The sequence below is a fragment of the Bos taurus genome, chromosome 5 (assembly GCF_002263795.3).
Source record: "Bos taurus isolate L1 Dominette 01449 registration number 42190680 breed Hereford chromosome 5, ARS-UCD2.0, whole genome shotgun sequence".
Classification (NCBI taxonomy): Eukaryota; Metazoa; Chordata; class Mammalia; order Artiodactyla; family Bovidae; genus Bos; species Bos taurus.
Window position 1 is genome coordinate 86,141,563 of NC_037332.1, and position 22,665 is coordinate 86,164,227.

At 35.7% G+C, this 22,665-nt stretch overlaps 1 protein-coding gene across 13 annotated transcripts in view; it reads left to right on the forward strand.

The window, feature by feature from the left end:
• The window catches only part of SOX5 (SRY-box transcription factor 5), a 1,174,568-nt gene that overhangs the window by 684,922 nt on the left and 466,981 nt on the right, over positions 1-22,665 (forward strand). For 5 of the 13 annotated variants that reach the window (XM_005206951.5, XM_024991914.2, XM_005206952.5 and 2 more), the window contains exon 1: positions 19,283-19,389. The exons of 6 other annotated variants lie outside the window; for them this stretch is intronic. In XM_005206951.5, the coding sequence (XP_005207008.1) occupies positions 19,352-19,389 (38 nt within the window). In that variant the 5' untranslated portion in view covers positions 19,283-19,351. 13 annotated transcript variants of the gene reach the window in all.

Below are 22,665 nucleotides of genomic sequence, written 5' to 3' on the forward strand. Positions count from 1 at the left end.
TACATAGGAATTTGTATGATTTATTTGATGCACTGGAGTTACTTTTCTAAGTTTATAAACAATACCTTATTGGCTGAAATAACTGCTAATACTTATATTGCATTTCACAGTTTACAAAGCATTTTTCATGTATATTATAATATTAAATATTTATAACATCTTTGCTGGATAGGAATTGTTATCATCCCCAAGTTACTAGTGAGGCAGCTGAGGATCAGAGAGGTATAAGGGGAGAATTGTGACTTGAACCTAAGTTCCCTGAATTCGCATAATAAATGTTTGTTGATTCCTGATATTATGTTGCTTCTGAGATATTTTTTGGTATATAATCCAATCAATACATACCTGTTACAGCAAACTATGTACTCAGTATGCATATTATGTAAAATTTGGTCTGGATATCATGTACCTAAATTGTTCAGAAACTGGCCTGTTTGCAAATTGCATTAATAAGATTACATTAACTTTACTGGGCAGTTCAGTATATTCTTCATTGCACTTCTGTAATCTTATTTCTCATCAAATAAAGTATTTTGTTTACATCAACTTAATTTTAATGTTTATTTTCAATCTATACAATATATTGAAATATAAAACTTATTACTTAGCTTTTAATGACAATCACTGCACAAAACTTCCTGCTTTTCAGTTTCTGCCAAAATAGAAACAGACTTGTTCCTTCCCCTTGTCTCAGAGGGAAAAAGTCCAGTACAGGCCATTTACCCAAGCAAATCTCTTAATGTGTTCACTGGCTTTTGGGGGAGGGAGAGGCAGAGAAAGGGGATATTGGGTTTCCCTTTGTAAAGAAAAGGAAGAAATGGAAGGGAGAGGAAGGAAAATAAATGTTGTATTCTCATCCTTTCTCACCCTACACTTAACCTGGAAAACTGAATATGCAAAGGACTGAATAGGCATCTTTGAAATCTTGACTAAATAAGGCAGTAATCTGCATCAAGTAATAGATAAGCCAGAACTTCTAAGGTAGAATATTACTGTGGTCTGCTAGCCTCCAGGTGCTACAGTGTCGATTGTAAGAATGTAGAACCATAGGTCATTTAGCTCTGTACGTGTGCCTAGCGGTCGTGGTTGTTAAACACTCACAGAATCACATGAGGACCATAAGCCCCTATGCAGAGGGTCAGTACATAGTTTTCCAGGAAGTTGTCCAGTGCTGGAGTGCTTTACCTCTGGCCTTCTTGCCTGAGTCCCTCACTACCACCTGGCTGCAGTTGTCAGTGACTCTGAGGCCAGTGTCTATGGCCCAACATGCTCTGGCTGTCAGTGCTAAGCCCTAAGTAGTCAGTAAAATTAAAGGACAAGCTGATAGGCAAGTGGGTCATTCCCTCAAACGTGGCTGTACAGGCCACCTGAGATTGAGAGGAACTGTGCGTGCCCCTTCCCACGTGCTCTGGACTCCAGGCATGGACAATTTGCACCTGCCCCCACGAGAAGGGGAGTGGGAATACTGCCCTACTAAGGCCACGGTAGATGGCGTATGTGCAGGCCACGTTGCTGACGTCAAAGCGCACACCAGGCACGTTCCCTTCCGTATCCTGTCTGTGCAGGGACTGCCGGGAACACCCGCCACCCTTGCCCTGGTCCTGGTCTTCGCCATGGCCGAGGTCTGCACTCCTAGAGACTGATGCTTCAAGTTTAGTTCTTCGCACGTGCAGTCTACCAGCTTTCTGATGTCATGGGTCATTGTCAGAGATTCATTTATCAAGGTGGGCCAGAACTTACCCTAAACATGTAAATATACTTTTGATTTTGTAGATATACCGATGACCATATATACGTACTTATATGGCCAAGCATACATTTATATTTAAAGTAATCAAAGCCTTTGTTGCCCTATTTGATGTAATTGAAGTATTCCTCAGGTATTCCCCTGCCGTGCTTCCAGAATTTGATGTACTTGAAGTGTTTGAAAAACACTAAGGTAAATGGTCGTATCAGGTTAGCTGGTATATTACATGTATATATATGAAAGTATGTATGTAAGCTTTACTTATCTATGTGGTAAACATATTTCAATGAGTAGTAAAGTATATGACCAACACTTAGGGAATTACCCACTGTTATTTGGACTTTACACATTCAAACAATGAACGATCTTCTCTAGGAGAGTATTATGTTGGCTTCCTTTTCACGGTTGGCTTTGAAGGAGCCCTGTATGTTTTATTCTTCAGGACATCCTATATTGGAACCCCTGTGCTAACTGGACAGCTATGTATCTTTCAGTGAGACATAAAGTACTTAGTAATTCAGGCATGTCTTTTCTGCCCCAGGATTAGTTGCGAAGTAAATAAAGGGGATATAGTGAAGGAGTGTTTCTGAGGAATACATGAGAATTGTGGGAAACATGATGGCAATTACAGTTGTATAGTATTTGAGGACAGTGAAAAATTTAAGAGGGAAGAAGAGCAAACTGTGATAAAATAACATGTGGGGACAATTTGAATGTACACTATAGCAACTTGTTTATTTGTATTATCGATATACTTTAAGAGAACAATTTAGTACTTTGTAAGAGACACTGTATTTAAATGAAATGAAATCTCGTTTGTTGAAGTATTTTAAAACTTGAAATCCCTGACTTTTAAAATTGCTGAAATGCTTGAATTTAAATAAAAATTAACATGTAGTACATGTTATGAAATGTTTGTAAATGCCTAGTTTAAATTTATTTAATATTCTAATATTTATCTCCCTAAGATAAGGCAATGGCACTTATCCATTGCCCCACTCCAGTACTCTTGCCTGGAAAATCCCATGGATGGAGGAGCCTGGTAGGCTGCAGTCCATGGGGTCCCTAGAGTCAGACACGACTGAGCGATTTCACTTTCACTTTTCACTTTCATGCATTGGAGAAGGAAATGGCAACCCACTCCAGTGTTCTTGCCTGGAGAGTCCCAGGGATGGGGGAGCCTGGTGGGCTGCCGTCTATGGGATCACACAGAGTCAGACTCGACTGAAGTGACTTAGCAAGATAATATATCTTAATTTTCATCTGCTGACATTTAGAATTATTTCTGATGTTATGATTTTCTAACTTTTCTAAGGTTTAGTGGAATTCTCTTCCATCCAAACTCTGCTCCAGCTGCACACCCCCCAACTCACCATTATTGTCTAATTTAATATTTCTAATTCCATTACCTAAGTTTTGGGGGTTTTTATTTTTGAGAAAGTGTTCCAAGGCTAAACAAGTCTGGGGATTACTGCTTAATAATTAATCAGTCACAACTAGTTTATTAGCAGCCTAGTTTTATTTATAGAATGCATATTTAAATATTATACACTTTAAATGCATTTGCTATCAATGGGATAAAATTTGTAGTCTTTCAACTTTTTGTAACTTCATTTGTTCCTGCCTGTGTGCATGCTGGATTTAGGATATAGTCAGCTGTTGTGATCCTGTTAAATATATCTATGAAAGCTCTTTAAGATCAGGTCATTAAATTAACAAGTCTGGTGTTCCCTGATACTGAATTTTGCCCTTCAATGAATATATCAGATTCAGAAATCAAGGACAATTCCATGAATTCTGCATCTGCTTTTATAATTTCTTAAACTGTAGGTATGCAGACAGAGCTGCTTGTATGTGACAGAAAAGTGTGATTGTATGTATTTGACAAAAATTATAGAAAAGTAGAAATGAGATAAATTTACTATTTTGAACTAACAGAATGTAAGTGATTTCTCATTTGTGTTTTTCATAACTAATTGTGTGTTCAGGCAGTAATTACCTCTTTCTCCTTTGCTTCTTTAGTATCTTGACAGGATAGCTTCTTATTGGTTTAATTACTTAAGGATTTGTTCAAATATGTTTTCATTTAGGAGGGTATTTGCCCTTTTTTGCACTTAGATGCATCCTTTAAAATGCTCTTTATGTAACAAGGCAGTTTCCTTTTAAAAGAATTCACTCACTTCCCTTAAGCTAAAAAAGGGTGGGCATCTTTAACATATGTGTTGGTATTTATCATTTCTCTGCCATGCTTCCAGAATATCAGAATGATAAGGGGAAATCATTAGATTCTCTCCATTTAATTTAACAGTTTTAATTGGGCAGGATCATTATTGCATTTTCTTTCAGTGAATTGTGGGTTGCTTTTTCAGTGAATCAAACTGTTCAGGTTGCTTATGAGGTTCAGCCCTTGGCATAATGTCACTAATGATTTCTACAGGACCTTGAAATAAAGCAACAGGAAAATCTATCAACAAAGAGATATAAATGGAATATTTTAGATCAAAAATAAGATTCAAGTCTTTGTACTGGAAGAAAAGGACAGCAGTGGGCAATTTCATACTTGATCATTGTAAATGCAATCAAAATGGCAGTTACTGCCTAATTGCCAAAATAGCATCTGGAAAAATGTAGTGGTAGTTGTATGAGACAGGGATTATTACCATTAATAAATTAATAAAGCCCATTACTTTTTCCTCAAAAACTTTAGACATTTTAAATTTTCTGTTTTTCTTCCTCTGACTGGTGCATGTTTCCTAGAGTATGCTGTCAGCTGATGCTTTTCTCTTTCTAATGTAACTTTTAATATGAAGACCCTGTGTTATTTATAGTCTTTTTTATGGAAGGGAGTAAAATATTTGTGTGTGTGTGTATGTGCATTTATGTGTGGGGTGTTTGCATGCATGTTTGCAGAGGGATGGAGGAAAGCTATGGAATTTATGCTTCATTTTATCAGAGATGAACTCTTTTCTTCTGTTATTTCAAGAGCATCTCTCAACAGTTACTGACTAAATTGCCAGAATCAATGGCTTTTTAAATAGGCCTCTTTTAGAAAAAAAATGTCATTATGTCTGTCCTTTCCTGAAACTTTATTTTTTCTAGTTTAGTACTTTAGTCATCTTATTAAACAGACTTTCATACTTACAAAATAAAATCTACTTTTACTATGATACTTTTACACACTTCAGTTTCATATTTCCATCTCAAAGTTAGAAAGAAACCTTTACTCAGATGTTCTGCCATTATGTCAGATTCAACTTAGCATCACTTTTCCCACAAAAAATCCCAACTTCCCAAACTTCTGTTAATTCCACCACAGTCTTCTGTGGACTTTGACCCTCCACCCCTTGCTGTTTCTTACACTTCAATCCTAGTCTAAGGAAAGCTTCTTTGAGGAGGTAATATTTAATCATGGTGTAAAAGCTATCAGGGGGGAGCACAACCTGTCATTGGGAAAAATATTGTGCAACGGCCTGATACCAGGACAAACAGACATAGGGTCCCAAAGGCTCCTGATTTTTCCTTCAGGTAGGGCATGCCATGGGTATTATAGAACATTGAAATGTTCTATGGAAGGTCTGGAGGATACAATTATGAATAAGAGCATCCATCTTTTTTAGAGCTTAGAGCTAAGTAGTTGGAACTTACTTTCTACCTGGTATTATGGCAACCCCAAGAAGGATAACAGGTGAGGGATCAACCTGAGATTCCAGTGGAGTCTTCTGCTTCAACAGACTTAAAGGCGGAGTAGCAATTAGCCTGATAAAAAGGGGTAAGGGAGTGTGGAAGAAGATGTTCCAGGAAGAATGTGCTTTTCACACAAGAGCACTGAAGGAAGGATTAACAGGCTGCTTGCCAACAATTTTGCCAGCCTGATATAGCAGGAGCTTGAAGTTCATGGCATGCAGGGAGAGACTTCATGACAGAGCATGAAGAGTCTAATATGACAAGTTAAGGACTTTTTACTTATAATTAAGTTATCATCTCATATTCTTCAAACTATATCCAATCCTCTTTTAAAGAAAAATTATATACCCCAAAGGATATATTCAGTGAGGGCTTTGAATTTAAGTTAGAAAAACATTATTTCAGAAACTAAAATTATAGTCTGTGAAAATATTAAATTAAGGATTATTATTAAAAAATGAGAATTCTGGTCTTTTTTAGTAGGTAAAATACTTTTTAATAACAAAAATTACATATAAATTACAGACCTCTCAGAATCAGATGTGTGGGGTCCGCTGTTATGAATTGAAGTAATATTGTGTATAGTTGATGAACAACCATTGGAGAGGTTATATTTTAATTAGATGTATACTTAACTAATGTATGTATATATAAATTTTATGAAAACATAATGGATTCACATTCAGAATAAAGAAAAAATATAAAAATCTTTCAAAAGCATATAGCAGAAGGGATTTAATCTTGTAGCTATCTTCCTTCTGTCCAGTTCTGACTTCCCCCCTCCCTACAATTATAACCATTTTTATTTCATTTTCTTGTATATTCTTTCAGAGTTTTCTTATGTACATATCAGCAGAAAAGAATTTGACGTCTTATTTTCACAAATGTTGTAGCACATTTTACTCACAGTGCTCAGATGTGTACCTTGTTTTTCTTCTCTATGTGTGCGCGTGCACACACACACACACACATGTATATGGGCTTCCTAGGTGGCACTAGTGGTAAAGAACTCACCTGCCAATGCAGGAGACAAAAGAGACACAGGTTTGATCCCTGGGTTGGGAAGATGCTTTAAAGGTGGGCATGGCAACCCACTTCAGTATTCTTGCCTAGAGAATCCCTTGGACAGAGGAGCCTGATGAGCTAGGGTCCATAGAGTCACAAAGAGTCAGACACAAGTGAAGTGACTTCATGCACATGTGTATGTGTGCACACACATACACACAAGAAATTTTTATATTGAAGATGTTTTGTATCAGTGCATACTTACATTCTTTATGCTTTTGTTAATAGCTTTGTAGTTTAATATGGCTTTGTTGTTTCCCTGATTAATGACCTTTGGATTGTTAACAGTTCTATGCTATTATGTGCTGTTCCACAGTAACTAAATTTGAATACATGACATCCTGCACATTTGAAAGTACATCTCTAATAAATTCCCAGAAGTGGAATTGCGTTTGTAATTTTGGTAGTTATTTTCAAATTACTGTCCAGAAGGTTTATATTGATATACATTTCTACTAGTAATATACAAGAGCACGTGTTTCCATAAGTCACCAACAGACTGTAGGTATTAGTAAGATTTTGCTGTGTTAACAAACAAGGCCACTCTCTCTGTGGGTTACTGTTTTGAAACGAATCTTTTCTTGCATGTGTAACATGAAGTCTCTGTGGGTCAGCTGTGTGTTGACCTTATTGAACTAAGTCTCTTCTCGTTCCTAGGCAGGCTGATTGAATAGCCCTTATCTGAGATACACTGTTTTCATGGTGGAAGACAGAAACAAGATAAGGTAGCTGAACCAAATCAGACATTCACAGAGAAAGCTGCATATTTCAGTGACCAAAGCACATAACATGTCTAAGATAATGTCAGTGGGGTAGGAAATGAAATCTGTTGCAAGGGAATTTAACAAGGGAGAGAATAAATTATTTATGAGTGAATAATACAGTCTAACAAATAATAATAGACAAATACTTTTCATTTTTGCTAAGCTAATAGGTTAAAAATATAATAATCACCCTGTAGTTATAAACTGCATTTATGTTAAAGGATATTGAGCATCTTTTTCTTTGTTTAAGAACCAATTCTATTTCCTTCCCTTTGAATAAGTTATATCATTTGTCTGTTTCCACTATTGGATTGTTGACCTTTTCCTCATTGATTAAAAAAAACTCTTTATATATCATGGAGGTTATTGAATTCCTTTGATATAGGTTGCATAAACTGTTTTTCCAAACTAGTAAGACTACTCCAAGTTTATACAGCAGTTTACTCATGTTCTCTTCTGGTAGATTTATGGTTTTATTCTTTACATCTAAATCTTTATCCATTTGGAATTTTAAAAATTATTTTTCTTATTTGTTTATTTTTCAAGACTGACTTTTTAATTAGTTTGTCTAGTATTTTAAGCATAGGCTGGTATTTTAACTTGAACTTATTAAATCTATACATTCATTTAGAGAGAAATCATATTGATGCTACCTATCCAGAAACATAGTATATCTTTCCATATTGTGTCAAAGCGTTCTTCAGATAGGTCTTTATATGAATGATTTTATTCTTAGATATTTTATTATTTGTGTTACTAATACTGATGAGGTCTTTTTTTCCCATTATCTTTTGATAACTGGGTGTTATATATACAAAAGTTATTGATTTCTGTATACTACATTTGTTCCCTGTTATGATTCTGAATTCTCATAGTGCTTCTGAGATTTTCAATTGATTCTCTAATCTATATTTTCTTAACTCCAACAAACTAATACTAAAATTCTTGAAGGTCAGAAAATAAGTTATTTTAAAACCACTTGTTACTTAAACTACCCACAGAATTTTGTTTCACTGAATAATACTTTTATCATTTTATCTTATGGTGTGATAACTTTCAAAAGTAGCTGTCTTGTAGAGTAGAACAGGCATGAGGTTTGTAATTGGAAGAAAGTGAAAATGAAAGTGAAGTCGTTCAGTCGTGTCTGACTCTTTGCGACCCCATGGACTATAGCCAACCAGTCTCCTCTGTCCATGGGATTTTCCAGGCAAGAATACTGGAGTGGGTTGTCATTTCCTTCTCCAGGGGATCTTCCTGACCCAGGGATCAAACCCTGGTCTCTTGCATTGTAGGCAAACGCTTTACCGCTTGAGCCACCAGGGAAGTCCATGGGTTCAAATAGTGGTTTTGCCTATTGCTAGTTATGTAATCCAAAGATAGATAATTTTTGTTCCTGTATTTCGCTTACCATTTCTGTGATGTGGAACTAATATTCATAACTGATACATTCCAGATTTGTTTTGAAAATTAATTAACCTGTGTGAAAATTGTAGATTTCTAGTTCGTAAGAACTTGATAATTTTTTTTATTGTAACAGAAAGTCCATATTTTTCAGTAGGTCCTAATTCCTTGGAAAAAAAAAAGTTTATCTTTGTGCCCTCACCTTTTATCAGAGTGCCGTGGCCAGAAAAGAGGTTCATAAAAAACATAAAAATTGTTATGTGTATTTGTTTTTTTCCCCTCAATAAGTCTAGTAAAATTCATTGAACACACTCAATAATAGAAAAATGCTTACTAAGATGACTTATACTTTAAGATTAAGAATAATGGCTCACCTATAAAGACTGAGTAAATCTGAAGTTTGGTCCCCAAACCAGGAAGGGCATGCATTTTTATTTTTTTAAGGTATGCTTGTGGTGCTGGCATGTCTTACAAATTCCTAGTCTTTTAATATATGCTTTAAGTGAAAAGTGAAAGTGAAAGTCGTTCAGTCGTGTCTGACTTTTTGGGACCCCATGGACTATAGAGTCCAGAATTCTCCAGGCCAGAATATTGGAGTGGGTATCCTATCCATTCTCCAAGGGATCTTCCCGACCCAGGAATCAAACCGGGGTCTCCTACATTGTAGGCAGATTCTTTACCAGCTGAGCTACCAGGAAAGCCAAATAAATGTTTCAGATTACAGACCCATGATTTGTTTAAAGGGCTTCCTTGGTGGCTCAGATCTGCCTCCAATGCAGGAGACCTAGGTTTGATCCCTGAGTTGGGAAGATCCCCTAGAGAAGGGAATGTCAACTCACTGCAGTATTCTTGCCTGGTGAATCCCATGGACACAGAAGCCTGGCAGGCTACAGTCCATAAGGTCACAAAGAGTCAGACAAAACTGAGCAATTAGCACACACACACACAATTAAGTATTTTTAAATACTAATACACCATTTGATACCTAAATAGTTCTTCAACTTCAGGGAAATTTACAAATATCAGTATGTCTTTTTTTCCTATTTATGAAAGTGTGCATTATAAACAATGATGTTTTAATATATAAAGGTGGTTTATAATACAAGTGTAAATTAAATGTTCTATCCATGCTTACTGAAAAATTGTATGAATATATTCTTTTGATAATATCTATTTTCTTTAATCCTGTGCATAGTCTGACTGAATTATTTTCTAAATTATGGCAGTAAGTCATTTTAGTTAATAATGTGGAAAAAAAAAAAGAAGCTGTGTATTTGGCAGGAGTTCCACAGAGTGTCCACAAACTTCATTTTGAAAAGTAGGTTTTCTTGAACACAATTTACCTGTCAGGATTTCTCACATTTCAACTTTTCAGTTTGTCTTTGAGTTTCTCATTCGATATTTTGAAATTTCAGATAAAGACAGAATCCCATGTGTTTATTTCTCCCTGCAATGCCAGTCACTGTCATCACACAATGTAACATGTTCAATGTAGTAATAAAGTGCCTTTACTTCTCTCATTAAATCAGATAATACCAATAAATGTAATTGCACTTAGAAAAAAATGAAAGTTGTGACTTGAAAGTTTAAGCACAAAATTTTCAGAATCACAAATAGGTGAATTTAGTGATAAAATTAGTTATTTACAAATGTGTTTGTGTGTGTGTGTGTGTGTGTGTGACGAGTTAAGTTCTCCTAGTTGTTTTAACTTAATTGAACTTAGCCAACTAATTAATCAAAGACCCTCTGGAGAAGGGATAGGATACCCACCTCCAGTACTGTTGGGCTTCTCTTGTGGCTCAACTGGTAAAGAATCTGCCTGCAATGCGGGAGACCTGGGTTCGATTTCTGGGTTGGGAAGATCCCCTGGAGAAGGAAAAGGCTACCCACTCCAGTAGTCTGGCATGGGGAATTCCATGGACCGTATAGTCCATGTGGTCACAAAGAGTCTGACAGGACTGAGCAATTTTCACTTCAATTAATCAGATACTTTTCTTCACAATCTTTAATGAATTAATTAACTTTATATTTATTTATTTTGACTGAGCTGTGTCTTCACCGCAGCATTTGGTCTTCTCCAGTTGCAGCTCATGGGTTTTAGTTGCTCCAGAGCACGTAGGATCTTATTTCCCTGACCGAGGGATTGAACCTGCATGCCCTGCATTAGAAGGTGGATTCTTAACCACTGGAGCACCAGGGAAGGCCCTTCACTATCTTGTTTTGTGGGTGTAGAGTTATCACATACTTAAAGGGGTTAAAATAAAGTACAAGAATTGCTCTTAAAACATTTTAAAAAATGGAACATTTTTAAACTGAAACAAAACTGAGAAGGGTAAGACATTTTATTTTGCAGATTATAAATTGATTTATCAAAGAAGAGATTATAGAATTGGAATATGAGAGTCAAGAAGGACTTTAAAAATCATCTTCCCTGAGATGTTAAAGGTATAGGCAAGATTGCATCACCAGTGAGGAAGGAATTGAGGCTCCCCTAGAGCTCAGGCCTTTTTACTTTCAGCTTAGCCATGCTTCTTCCCTCTCAGCTGTTACAGATGTAAGTAGACTGAACATTATTAATAGGTAACATTTTCATTTACTGTGAATAGGATATATTTGTCATTTAGAGTAGACAAAGTGGGATCAAAAATGAAACTAATTGTTCAAATATTTTCATATATTACTCTATTTTCCCTTATTTCTGTTCTGATTAGTTAATATTAAGAAATAGCTACCTCAACTACAGTGGAAAAACTTCCCTGAAAGGTGTACACTAAAATATTTTGTATAAATTATCTAATAAGTAAGAATCCAAGCCACATTGTAGCAATGTTACTACTTTTCACTTTGCTGCTGCCTCTAGGTAAAATATCAGTATAGTGTCTTCCCTAAATTTCTTTCCTAGTTGAGAAATACATAACAGAAAGTTCAGTGATCAAAAAGTGCATTTTTTAAAAGTATGATCCCATTTGGATAGATTCTCTTCTAATGGGTTATATGGATTTTTTTTTTTTTTTTTCTAAATAGGAATCTTGACTTTTACCACCAGAGTGATTGGTTCATGTCTTTTTTGGCCTCTTGAACTGACAACAGTTAGACAACACTACTTAACACAAAGAAAGATGATTGTGTAATGAGTAAAAAAGTAAAAGTGTAAGTTAGATTAATCTTCCTAATAGATACCTTTTCTTAAAATGATTCTTTCTGTAAGACAGAAATTTTACTTCCGAATAGTTACATGGTGACTAGAAGGTGATATTCAGTTGGTAAATCATGTTCAACTCTTTGTGACCCCATGGACTGCAGCATGCCAGGCTGCCCTGTCCTCTCTCAAATCATGTCCATTGAGTAGGTGATGATGTCTAATCATCTCATCCTCTGCTGGCCCGTTTTCCTTTTGCCTTCAATCTTTCCCAGTACCAGGATCTTTTCCAGTGAGTCGGCTCGTCACAATGAGTGGTCAAAGTATTGGAGCTTCAGGTTCAGCATCAGCACTTTGAATGAATACTGAGGATTGATTCCTTTAGGATTGACTGGTTTGATCCCCTTGCTGTCCAAGGGACTCCTGTCCAAGAGTCTTCTCTGGTACTACAGTTTGAAAGCATCAATTTTTTGGTGCTCAGCCTCCTTTATGTCCAGCTCTCACATCCATATGTGACTATTGGAAAAACCATAGCTTTTACTATACAAACCTTTGTTGGTAAAGTAATGTCACTCCTTTTTAATATGCTGTCTAGGTTTGTCATAGCTTTCCTTCGAAGGAGCAAGCGTCTTTGAATTTCATGGGTGCAGTCACCATTGACATTAATTTTGGAACCCAAGAAAATAAAATCTGTTCCTGCTTCCACTTTTTCCCCTTCTATTTGCCTTGAAGTGATGGGATCAGATGCCATGATCTTATTTTTTTTAGTGTTTAGTTTCAAACCAGCTTTTTGACTCTCCTCTTTCACCCTCACCAGGAGGTTCTTTATTTCCTCTTCACTTTCTGCCATTAGAGTGGTATCAGCTGCATAGATACTTGCATTCTGACAGAGGATGAAATGGATGGATGGCATCACCGACTCAATGGACATGAGTCTGAATAAGTTCCGAAAGTTGGTGGTAGACAGGGAAGCCTGGAGTCCTGTAGTCCATGGGGTCACAAAGAGTCGGACACGATTGAGCGACTGAACTGAACTGAACTGAATTGCACAAATAGGCCCCCTTTATCTGCAGTTTCACTTAACCTAGTTTCAGTTACCCATGGTCAACCATGGCCTGAAAATATTATATAGAAGATTCCAGAAATAAAAGATTCATAAGTGTTAAGTTGTTCACCTACTCTTAGTAACATGATGAAATCTCACGCCTTTCTGTCTTTGTTCTGCCCGTGATCCCCATCCATTGACAATATTATGACTCTAACCCAGGGTGACTTAAGCACATCGGTCCTCTTATCAGAAGGTCAATAGTAGTTTAATGCTATCGTAATGCCTGTGTCATTCACCTCACATCATCTCATTACATAGGCATTTTATCATCCCACATTACCACAAGAAGAAAGGTGACTACAGTATAATAAGAAAAGTGAGGGTTACTATATTTTCCTATGGAGCCCCCAGATCATAATCACATTAATAAAGATAACATTTAGAAGTTAATTTTAAAGAGAGAGCCAAATTTTACAATGAGTATAGTAATTCTGATATTTATCATCACCATCAAGTTGGGACGAGTGTACTATTCTTTGTTGTCGTTGTTGTGTTAGTTACTCAGTCGTGTCCGACTCTGCAACCCCATGGCCTGTTGCCCACCAGGCTCCTCTGTCCATGGGATTCTCCAGGCAAGAACACTGGAAGGGGTTGCCATGCCCTTCAGGTGATCTTCCTGATCCAAGGATCAAACCTGGGTCTCCTACACTGCAGGAAGATTCTTTACCATCTGACCCACTAGGCAAGCCTCGTCTTTAACTGTTTTTAGTTGTTGTATAAGGAACAGTCTTTAATATGAAGTTATTTGTGAGGATGGAGTAATCATCACTCAACCTAACTTTGAAGTTTAAACATTCACTTAGCATCAAAACAGCTTTAGAAGCACTTGCCTGTACACTTGGTATTTAATAGTGTTTAGGGTATATTTGAGATAAAATAGCATTTGATGCCTTTTCAGAACTTTGGAGGAATGTTACCATAACTTTGGTGTTACCCATTTCTGCACTTATTAATTTTGGGATACCAGACAAATACTTTGTAAGCCATGGTTCCCTCATTTGTAGTTGGGATGATACAACTACATATCTTATATAGTTGTTTTGAATATTAAATGTGATTATTTTATATATATATCACAGATACTGGTAGACAGTACTCAGATACTGAGAGCTATCACTTTTAAATTACTAAAAATTATTCTAAAGAAGATAAATGGTAAAATATCAAACAGTGGGAGCAATTACTGGGAATGGATCATGTCTTTGAGAGAAGTATGAGACTGCAGTTTCTAAGATGACAATGTTCTTGAAGTGTTGTTGAAGAACACTAGTTGGCCAAAAATGTGATCTGAGGACAATTCATATGTTTATTCTAACTAACCAAGTAATAATACAGAAGAGTGTGAGGATGGAAAAACCTTGAACTTATAGACCATTGTATGTCAATTTTCTTGCATAAATGTGTTATGGGGAATTGAAATTTAGGACTTTAAAAAGGAAGAGATGTTATTGAATTTCTTAGGTGTGTTTCTAAAGAAATTCAATTACAGGACTTTATTCTACTCTAAGTCAGAGTTTTAATCTGCCCCTGATAGATCAGTGGTGAGCTGACCAGGTATTTGCTGAATGGCTCACAGATGTACATTGATTGGAAGTTCTTTTTTTTTTTTTTTTTAAACATTTTGTGACAGAGTTAAATAATTGCAGGGGAAGAAATAAGTGAATATTTTCTTAATGTCTGTTGAGGCAGGTTAAGGCAATATGATATTGGTATTGTCTGACACTGGTATTAAATTCATTGTAGTTATAATATTAAAAATTTCATTTCTCAAAAATAACCTTACAAATTCCATAAACTGATAATAGGAACATATATCAAATATTAAGATGCTGTATGTACCTGTGACTACATATTTTAGTTATTAAAATAAAAGATGTTCAACAATTCTATTTTAAAATAGGGGAATGGACTTTCTTCCTTTTAAAATGAGAAATATTAGAAAAAACTGGCTGAAACAGTGGCTGAAAGAGGTTAAATTTGGAAATAACTTGTTTATCATTGTAAAAGATTCTGATATTTCTTTGAGAATTCTCCAGCAGTATTCACTAGCATATCTTATATTTTCCTAGCTTATGTGAGTATCATTTTTATATCTACAATGGAAACAACATAAGCTCAAAAGCACACTTTTTTCAGCTTCATCCCATTTTCCATAATACTGCTACAACTATGTCAAAGAGACTCATTAAATGTTTTATGGGCTTTCTGTTGTAGTTTGTGCTTTGGTTCCCTCTGAAGATATATTCATATTCATATCTGTGTTTGTAGATCATTTTGTATTTCCCACCAATTTAATTATTGTTCAGTAAGTTCTTGTCATTGCTTTTCTTTCACTTGTTTTTGGTTTTAACTTTGCTTACCATATTTACGTTGGGGAGCCTGCATATGAAACAATTACTTTGAATTTTGCTCAAATATATTTTTAAAATTAGATTTATTGGAAAATTTTCTTGATTCTACTTTTAAGGCCACAGGCTGTAGCATGCCGTTAAGCACTTAATAAATGTTCAGTGAATGATAAAGTGTATCTCAGTCTACATACATTATGAAACTTCCTGGAGATCTACCTATAACAGTATAGGAAAATCACATTGCAGTAGACATTAATTCTAATGTACAAAATACCAGATATATAACCAATTGAATATCTTGAACTATTCAGGTAATTGATAAATAATATAGATTTATTTAACACATATGTGCCAGTTACTATCACATATTTAATATTTCAACACTTTAACATTTAATGTAAAATAAAAAGATTTTTAGTAGCAATTTACTATTAAGCATCAGGTTGCTTGGATCAGTTCAGTTATTTAATAAAATTATCAATGTCAGGATTTGAGAGAATATTTTGAAACTGCCTTCTCTTTTGCTGACTTCTAAAATCTTGCAAAAGATACTAATTTGCAAGGTAGAATTCAAATGAAAGAAAACTTATGCAGCCTAGAGAGGTACATTTAAAACTATTTCATTCATCCATCAAATGCAGTACTGATTTAGTGACAATGAGATTATATCAAATTTAAATTCATTAACAATTATGTAAAAGCCTTTTAAATCACTTAAAAAATCCCATGTACCATCTTGGGATTTTCATTGAACTGTAAATTCTGGAATGTTATTTTATTCTGTATTATGGTATCAAATGTGAAATAAGACCTGGCTTCAAGAAACAAATGGGCCACTAACCAGTTGTAAGACTTTAAATTTCTTTTGCCCAAGTTTAAACACTGGCAAACTTATTAGGAATATACATACCCATACACTTTTCTATGCTGCATATGATCTGTGAGTTAATCTATGTGAACAGAATTCTTTATGAGCTTGGAGTTCCATTAGTTTAAATTATCATTATTAGGATATTCATTATTATATCTGACAAATTTTCTATCTAGTTCCTAGTCTGTTTCATGCCATTTAAGGATAATTTTCCAAGAAATACTTTGTGTTTTTGAAGGGCTACAGGAATGTTTATATAAAATATTAAGATCTTAAACTAATTTATAAACCATTTAACAGTTTCCTATATGTCCTTTTTTGTTTATTTGACATGTGTGTACTTAAACATGCACATATTAAATGTCTATAAAAACAAAGCCAAAGATAAGGGTGATTCTAATATGAGCATCTTTTCTTTACACTACAGTTGGCCTCAAACACTCATACTCTCTTTCTTACCTGCTCTGGTGACCTTCTGAATCAGAGTTTTAGAGAAACAACCAGAGGTAGTAGCTGTAGCAAGATAGCAGCTGGGACCATACGGATCTCAGCATCCTGCCTTATGGCCATTATCTTTGTTTCTATCTTTATGCTGCCACTATGTCTCCTTCTTGTGTTCTCCCTGCATCCTCTCTTCACTGCCTCCTCCTCTTCCTGACCCCAGCTCCCCATTGCCCCTTGTAACTTACCCTTCCTCCTTCATTTTTCTCTGTTGATATAGGATGAAACAAGATTCCCTAATTAGACCTAAAAAAAAAAGACTGTTTTTTAAAGTGTATGTAGCCAGGCATGCTACCATTCCCTAAATCCCATAACCACCATTAACAATAGAAAAATTATTTTTGTATACTTTATCAATTAGACTATATTAGATAGTAGGGCCCTTAAGTGCTGAAATAACAGATATTTAAAATAAATGCAACAACTTTCTCATTTTTCTCTGTAGGAATGGGTTGTTGCTGTAATAAAAAATAATTTGAGGCTAATGACAAGAAAGTATAATGAGTAATATCCTTTCCCCTTCCCCAACTGCTGAAAATGAAAATCATGTCAGCATCCAGTCATTTTTGCCACATCCCTTGTTAACAGCTTTTTCAGGGTGGGTCATGATTCTGTGTTTTGTTAGTGTCTTAACTCCATAGTGACATGCTTAAATCTTATTCCACATTGATTTTTGTAGTGTATATATGTGTATTTTTAGGATAGCCCATGAATGATGGACCTCATTATTAAGTTATTATCAACTTTGGCAAAAATTTTATAACCTTTGAGCAAAAAATAAATTGATTAATATGATAAGGTTAATAATTGATTTTGTTCTTTGGAATTTGTGTGTGCTGTCTCACTGTGTATGTCTAAAAAAGTAAACTTACTGTCTGACTGTCGCCAGAAAAAAAAAGTGGGACCTAATCAAACTGCTGTGGGGTCAACCCTTGTGGTTTTAAAGGCCCTTAATGTTGTCCAGCTGCAAAATAAAAGGGATTGGGAGGGGAAGCTAGAAGGAGTGGAGGGGGTTGAGGGGGAATGTGTGGAAAAGAACAGGGAGTCTGGCTTTTATTTTTTTTTTTTTAAAGTGAGTTCAGTGCCAGCCTGGACATTGGCTGTGCAGACTATTGAGCCATTGTCTGCTCCATTTCCAGAATAGCCCCCAGTTAATCACTTCGGCTTTGAAGGGAATTTCCTCGTGGAATTCTCCACAGAAAATCTAATCAACTGACCTGCCCTCTCAACAATGGAAGGCTTTTTTTTCTCTCTTTCCCTTATTGGGGCGGGCTCTGTAATGTAGCCTTTTGTGCCGAATGAACCCTCCCAGTAGGAGTGGAGAGCGTGTGTGAGTGACTGAGAGTGTGTGTGTGTGTGTGTGTGTGTGTGTGTGTGTATGAAGAATGCACACTATCTCATGTTGGTGAGTGTGTGCTTACTCCCTGACCAGATGCTGCGGTGCACGGGGCAGCCACCATCTCTGCATGCGTGTCTGTGTAAGTGTCTCTCTCTCTCTCTGTGTATGTGCCTCTGTCATTTCATGTCAAAGGTACATTACCTGATTACCTTCCTCGCCTGCCAGATTTTTATCTAGATAATTGGAACTGCTATGGAGGCTGTGCCTTGCCAGCCAGCTTAGGAGCCGCAGAGCCCTAGTTTGTCCACCTTGTTATCTGTGGCTGCCTGGGCAGAGGAAATTAAAGAGATCCCCAGCCAGGGGAGCGCTTCCTGCCCGACTTCCCCAGCCATCCCAAGCAGGACAGTTTGTGAGGACCATCTTTTTGTTTTCATCTGTTGGTTTGGTTTGGGGTTCTGTTCCCTGGAGTGTGTGTTATTTTGGCACGTGGATACCTAGTCCCCTCCACCTCGCACATCGTGTTTTATGGAGTTTGGAGCTGAGGAAACTTTGGTTGGGTTGCCAGGACGTTCGCACCACTTTGTGGAAAGCGCGAGCTAACAGTGAGACCGACAGAGTGAGTGACAAGTTGTTTACAGGTTTCCTTGAAGGGGCCTCTGCTATATTTCAATCTGTCAAAGTTGCTTTTCTTCCCTCAGAACAATGCCTGATTGTTGTGTGCAAGTGTGTGTGTGTGTATGTGTGTGTGTGTGTGTGTTTCCGTGTGCGCACGGAGAGAGCCTAGAAAAGGGTGAGAAGGCATAACAATTCTTTGTGTAAAAATGCTATTACTAACATTTAATCTTTTTGCTCAATGAGTTAATCAATGCAGTTGAATCGGGGTTGGGTTCGTGTACAGATTTCTCGTTTAATCAGTAGCAAATGCATTTTCAAAAATCATATTTTATGTATGTGTGTGTGCATGCGTGTGCGACTTTTATTATTTAGAGGAGAGAGTATGGGAGACACACTAAATGAGTTGACTTCTCACATTCAGTGATGTCTAGAAGGGAGAATTAAAAGGAAAGGACAGGCACCCTGAGGTTGTCTAGTGCCTTGCAGCCCGAGCGTGCGGCTGGAGGAGGGGGGAGCGGCCAGACCCCGCTGCTCGAAGTGCGCTACCCCTTTAAGAGACTGGTCAAGGAGTCCTAGGAGTGGGAGGGGGGAGAGGGGGAGAGGGGGGAGAGAGAGAGATTGAGAGAGAGAGAGAGAGAGAGAGAGAGAGAGAGAGAGAGAGAGAGAGAAAATCAATTGGTTTAGAAGGTTTGGACTCACTTGACAGGTTCAGTTGGAGACGATCATAGGTGGCTGCTGTGACAAAGGGAAATTGTGCTTTTCCAGCATGCTTACTGACCCTGATTTACCTCAGGAGTTTGAAAGGTGAGTACAGTTTTCCCCCTCTGATATATTGAAGTGCAACTCTCCCATTTTACAGTAGTCTCTGAATCCATTGGAAGATGCTCGCCTAAAACGTGTTTGTTAGAGAAGCTTTTAGCGAGTGCTTCTGCAGTCTTGTTAGCTGATTTTTGTTGTGATTGCCCAGACCAAATGGAACTGATTTGCAAAGTCTCCGAGATCTCTGCTAATGTTTCTAGGTTGTGTCCTATAACAGGAAATTAAATGAACATTAAGCATCTCTCCCTTTCTCCCACTCTCTGCTTTTCTCTTTCTCATTCACTCTCTTACTCTTCCTGCATTGATATTTTTCTCCCCTTCCACACCTTTTTAAAATGCTTTTGTGCAGAATGTTACCATTTTCAACATCTCTGTGTCGTAATTTCTGGGGTGACAGAGGGCTTTGGTGGTGATTAAAACGGACGCTATAAGTTCCTATTTGATCCTTCTGTAAAACTTTGGAAGCTGCTCAGTAAAGCACATGACCTTTTGTTGATATAAGAGAGCGGATTTTTTTTTTAAAGAAAATGTAACATCACAGTAATCTATTAGTACATTACTCTTGAAATGTCAAAAAAAAAAAAAAGAGAGAGAGAAATGGGGACGATCCCTTTCTAAGTTTTGTGATGTCAAAAAAAAAAAAAAGAGAGAGAGAAATGGGGACGATCCCTTTCTAAGTTTTGTGGCCACTTTTTGCACTGTCTTAAGTTAAATTTTTATTTATTTTATTTTCTATTTTGCTCTGTTGGGAATAAGTTTATTTGTTATTAATATTTCTTATTAGAGAAATATGTGCTAATACCCTTCCATTTGATGTTGTTGCAAGTAAAGAGAGCTTTGAAAGAATTTTAGCCCTCTTCGTGTTCCTCTAACTACACATTGCAATTTTAAAATTTGAGTTCTTATCCCAGCATAAGTTCATTTTTTGGAACTATAAATAGAATTTTGTTTGCCATTAAAAAGAATTCAAACTTTGTATTCTGTATGGTGAATTAGAAAAAAAGCTAAAAAAAGCCAGGATGCATGATACCCAGGCTTTTTTTTTTTTCATTTTCATGAAAGCTACCTTCTGTATAAACATTTGTTGTATCTGACTATGCAATGCAAGCTAGGTGCTAGACCAGCTGGTTAAAAATATGCTAAGTCAAGCTGTTCATCGCTCAAAAGACTGAATTTGATATGAAAAGACGAAAAAAGAAAGGACAAAGATTAAAACATTCTAGAAGTGAAGCAGTGGAAGAGAAGAAGGGTATTGAGAATAAAATAATGCTTGAATATGGTCATATATTAGAGAAACCAACATCAGATCAGGGAAGAAAATAAAATAGCCAGTACATATACTTTAATACTGTCTTCTTTCTTTCATTTCATCTTCTTTTTTTTAAAACTTAAGATGCATCTTCACTACATAATTCCAGCGAATGGTTGAGCTTTCTTAACAGTTTTGAGTGATTTTTTCCCCCAAAGTTCTGTATATTAACTCTTTAGAATAGTTAGCTTTTTTAGGTAAACATAGCCTGTTTCATATGTAGATATTGAAGTTGTTTATATTGGAACATACTATCGCTTAATACTACAGTGAGTTTTCTAGTATGTACAGAGCAGCACGAAATGATAGTATACTTTAACTCTATACTTTTCAGAAATAAAACTCTTAAGTCTGATTTGTAAGTCTGTTAACCTGACTGTTCTTATAAAAAGGTAGTTACATATTAACAGGCTGTAGCCTATTCCTTTATATAGGCAAGCTTTCCTGCTGTGAACTTTATTTGTATCTTTTCAATTATCTCTTTTTAAACTAAACTTTTCCATTTGCTATTCTGATACTCAAATCTCTGAACATTTTTTTTTCCTCCTAGTGAGAATTTCATTTTTTATCACCCAGAGGCATGCTTTTCTAACTGCCTAATTAGATAAGCAGTGATAATCAATAGAGTTGTCAGTATAGACAGCATATTTGGAAATATTAGTAGCTAAAATAATTTTGAAAAATGTCCTACAGTGTACAATTTCTTAATAATTTCCCCTGTGGTTATAATTGGTAGTACATACAAAATCTCAGTAAATCATTACTATTTGTTTACATTGAATACATACGGCTGAGAGTATCTATAGTTACCCACACAGAGTATATATCATGCAGACTCAATATTGAATATTTATATTCTCCATAGGAGGTATATATGCTGTAATTATATTACTCTCTTATATAGTCAGTGTTCTTTTTGCCTTTTCAACTATCTGCAACTTTCATTGAATATGTAGGTCATTTCTATCAAGTGTTAATTTTTATTCTATTTGCTCACCTGATATAGATGAGTAGTTGACTCAAACTTAGTCACAAATTCAAAAAGAAGACTTCTAAATTTCTATATGAAATAAAGAACATTGCTCTGGAGGGCATTAATAAGTTGCTTGGAGTTTATGTATTTTGGAAGTTGTAATTTTTTTTTTCTAGTTTCATCGATTAAAATCTTGACTATCTTCTATTATCCTTTCCAACCTGTAGACTATTTGAAACTTTAAGGAATATTCAAAACAAGTATCTGGATCAAAATTTGGATGTAGATTTCTTATGTCTGTATTATCAGCTGTAGAAATGAACATGATCAATACTGTCATAAACAGTTGTTAAATAATTCAGAAGCAGTAACAGTTTCATTGTTTGCTAAAAAATATTCAAGAGGTAAAATAAAAAGTGATTATAAAAAGTGATTACAAAAAGTAAAGAAGTTGAAATACTTAATTTTTATTTTCAAGCATCTCTAACATAACTGATTATAATTAATGAAAAACAGTTCTCAGGTGGGTGAAAATGCAAAGCATGTTCTAAGGAATTATTTGTAAGCAGTCTTTTACATCATCCTATTTAGAAGAAAGATAACTGGCAACATAGTCTAAATGTTAGTAATAGTGTCTAGAAGGAGCGCTTGAACTCTCCTAGAATTTTTTAAATGAAGATATGAATTTATATTTTTACCTGAAAATATAAATAATAAAAATTGTGACTAAGGGCTTCTCCTTTCAGAATATCATTTATTGTTTTCATATTCTTAGAATGAAAATATTTAAAACATTTGTCTTAAATAGCCATATCAATTTGTTTCTGATAAGTGATAAAAGTATTTTGTTACTGTCAATAATAATTATTCTATTTTTCCTCATGTGTATATTTATCCTATTTGATTGTAATATAATAGTTTTATGACCAAGCTACTTGTTACACTTTCTGATCTCTTTATGTTAGAGACTTCATTAAAA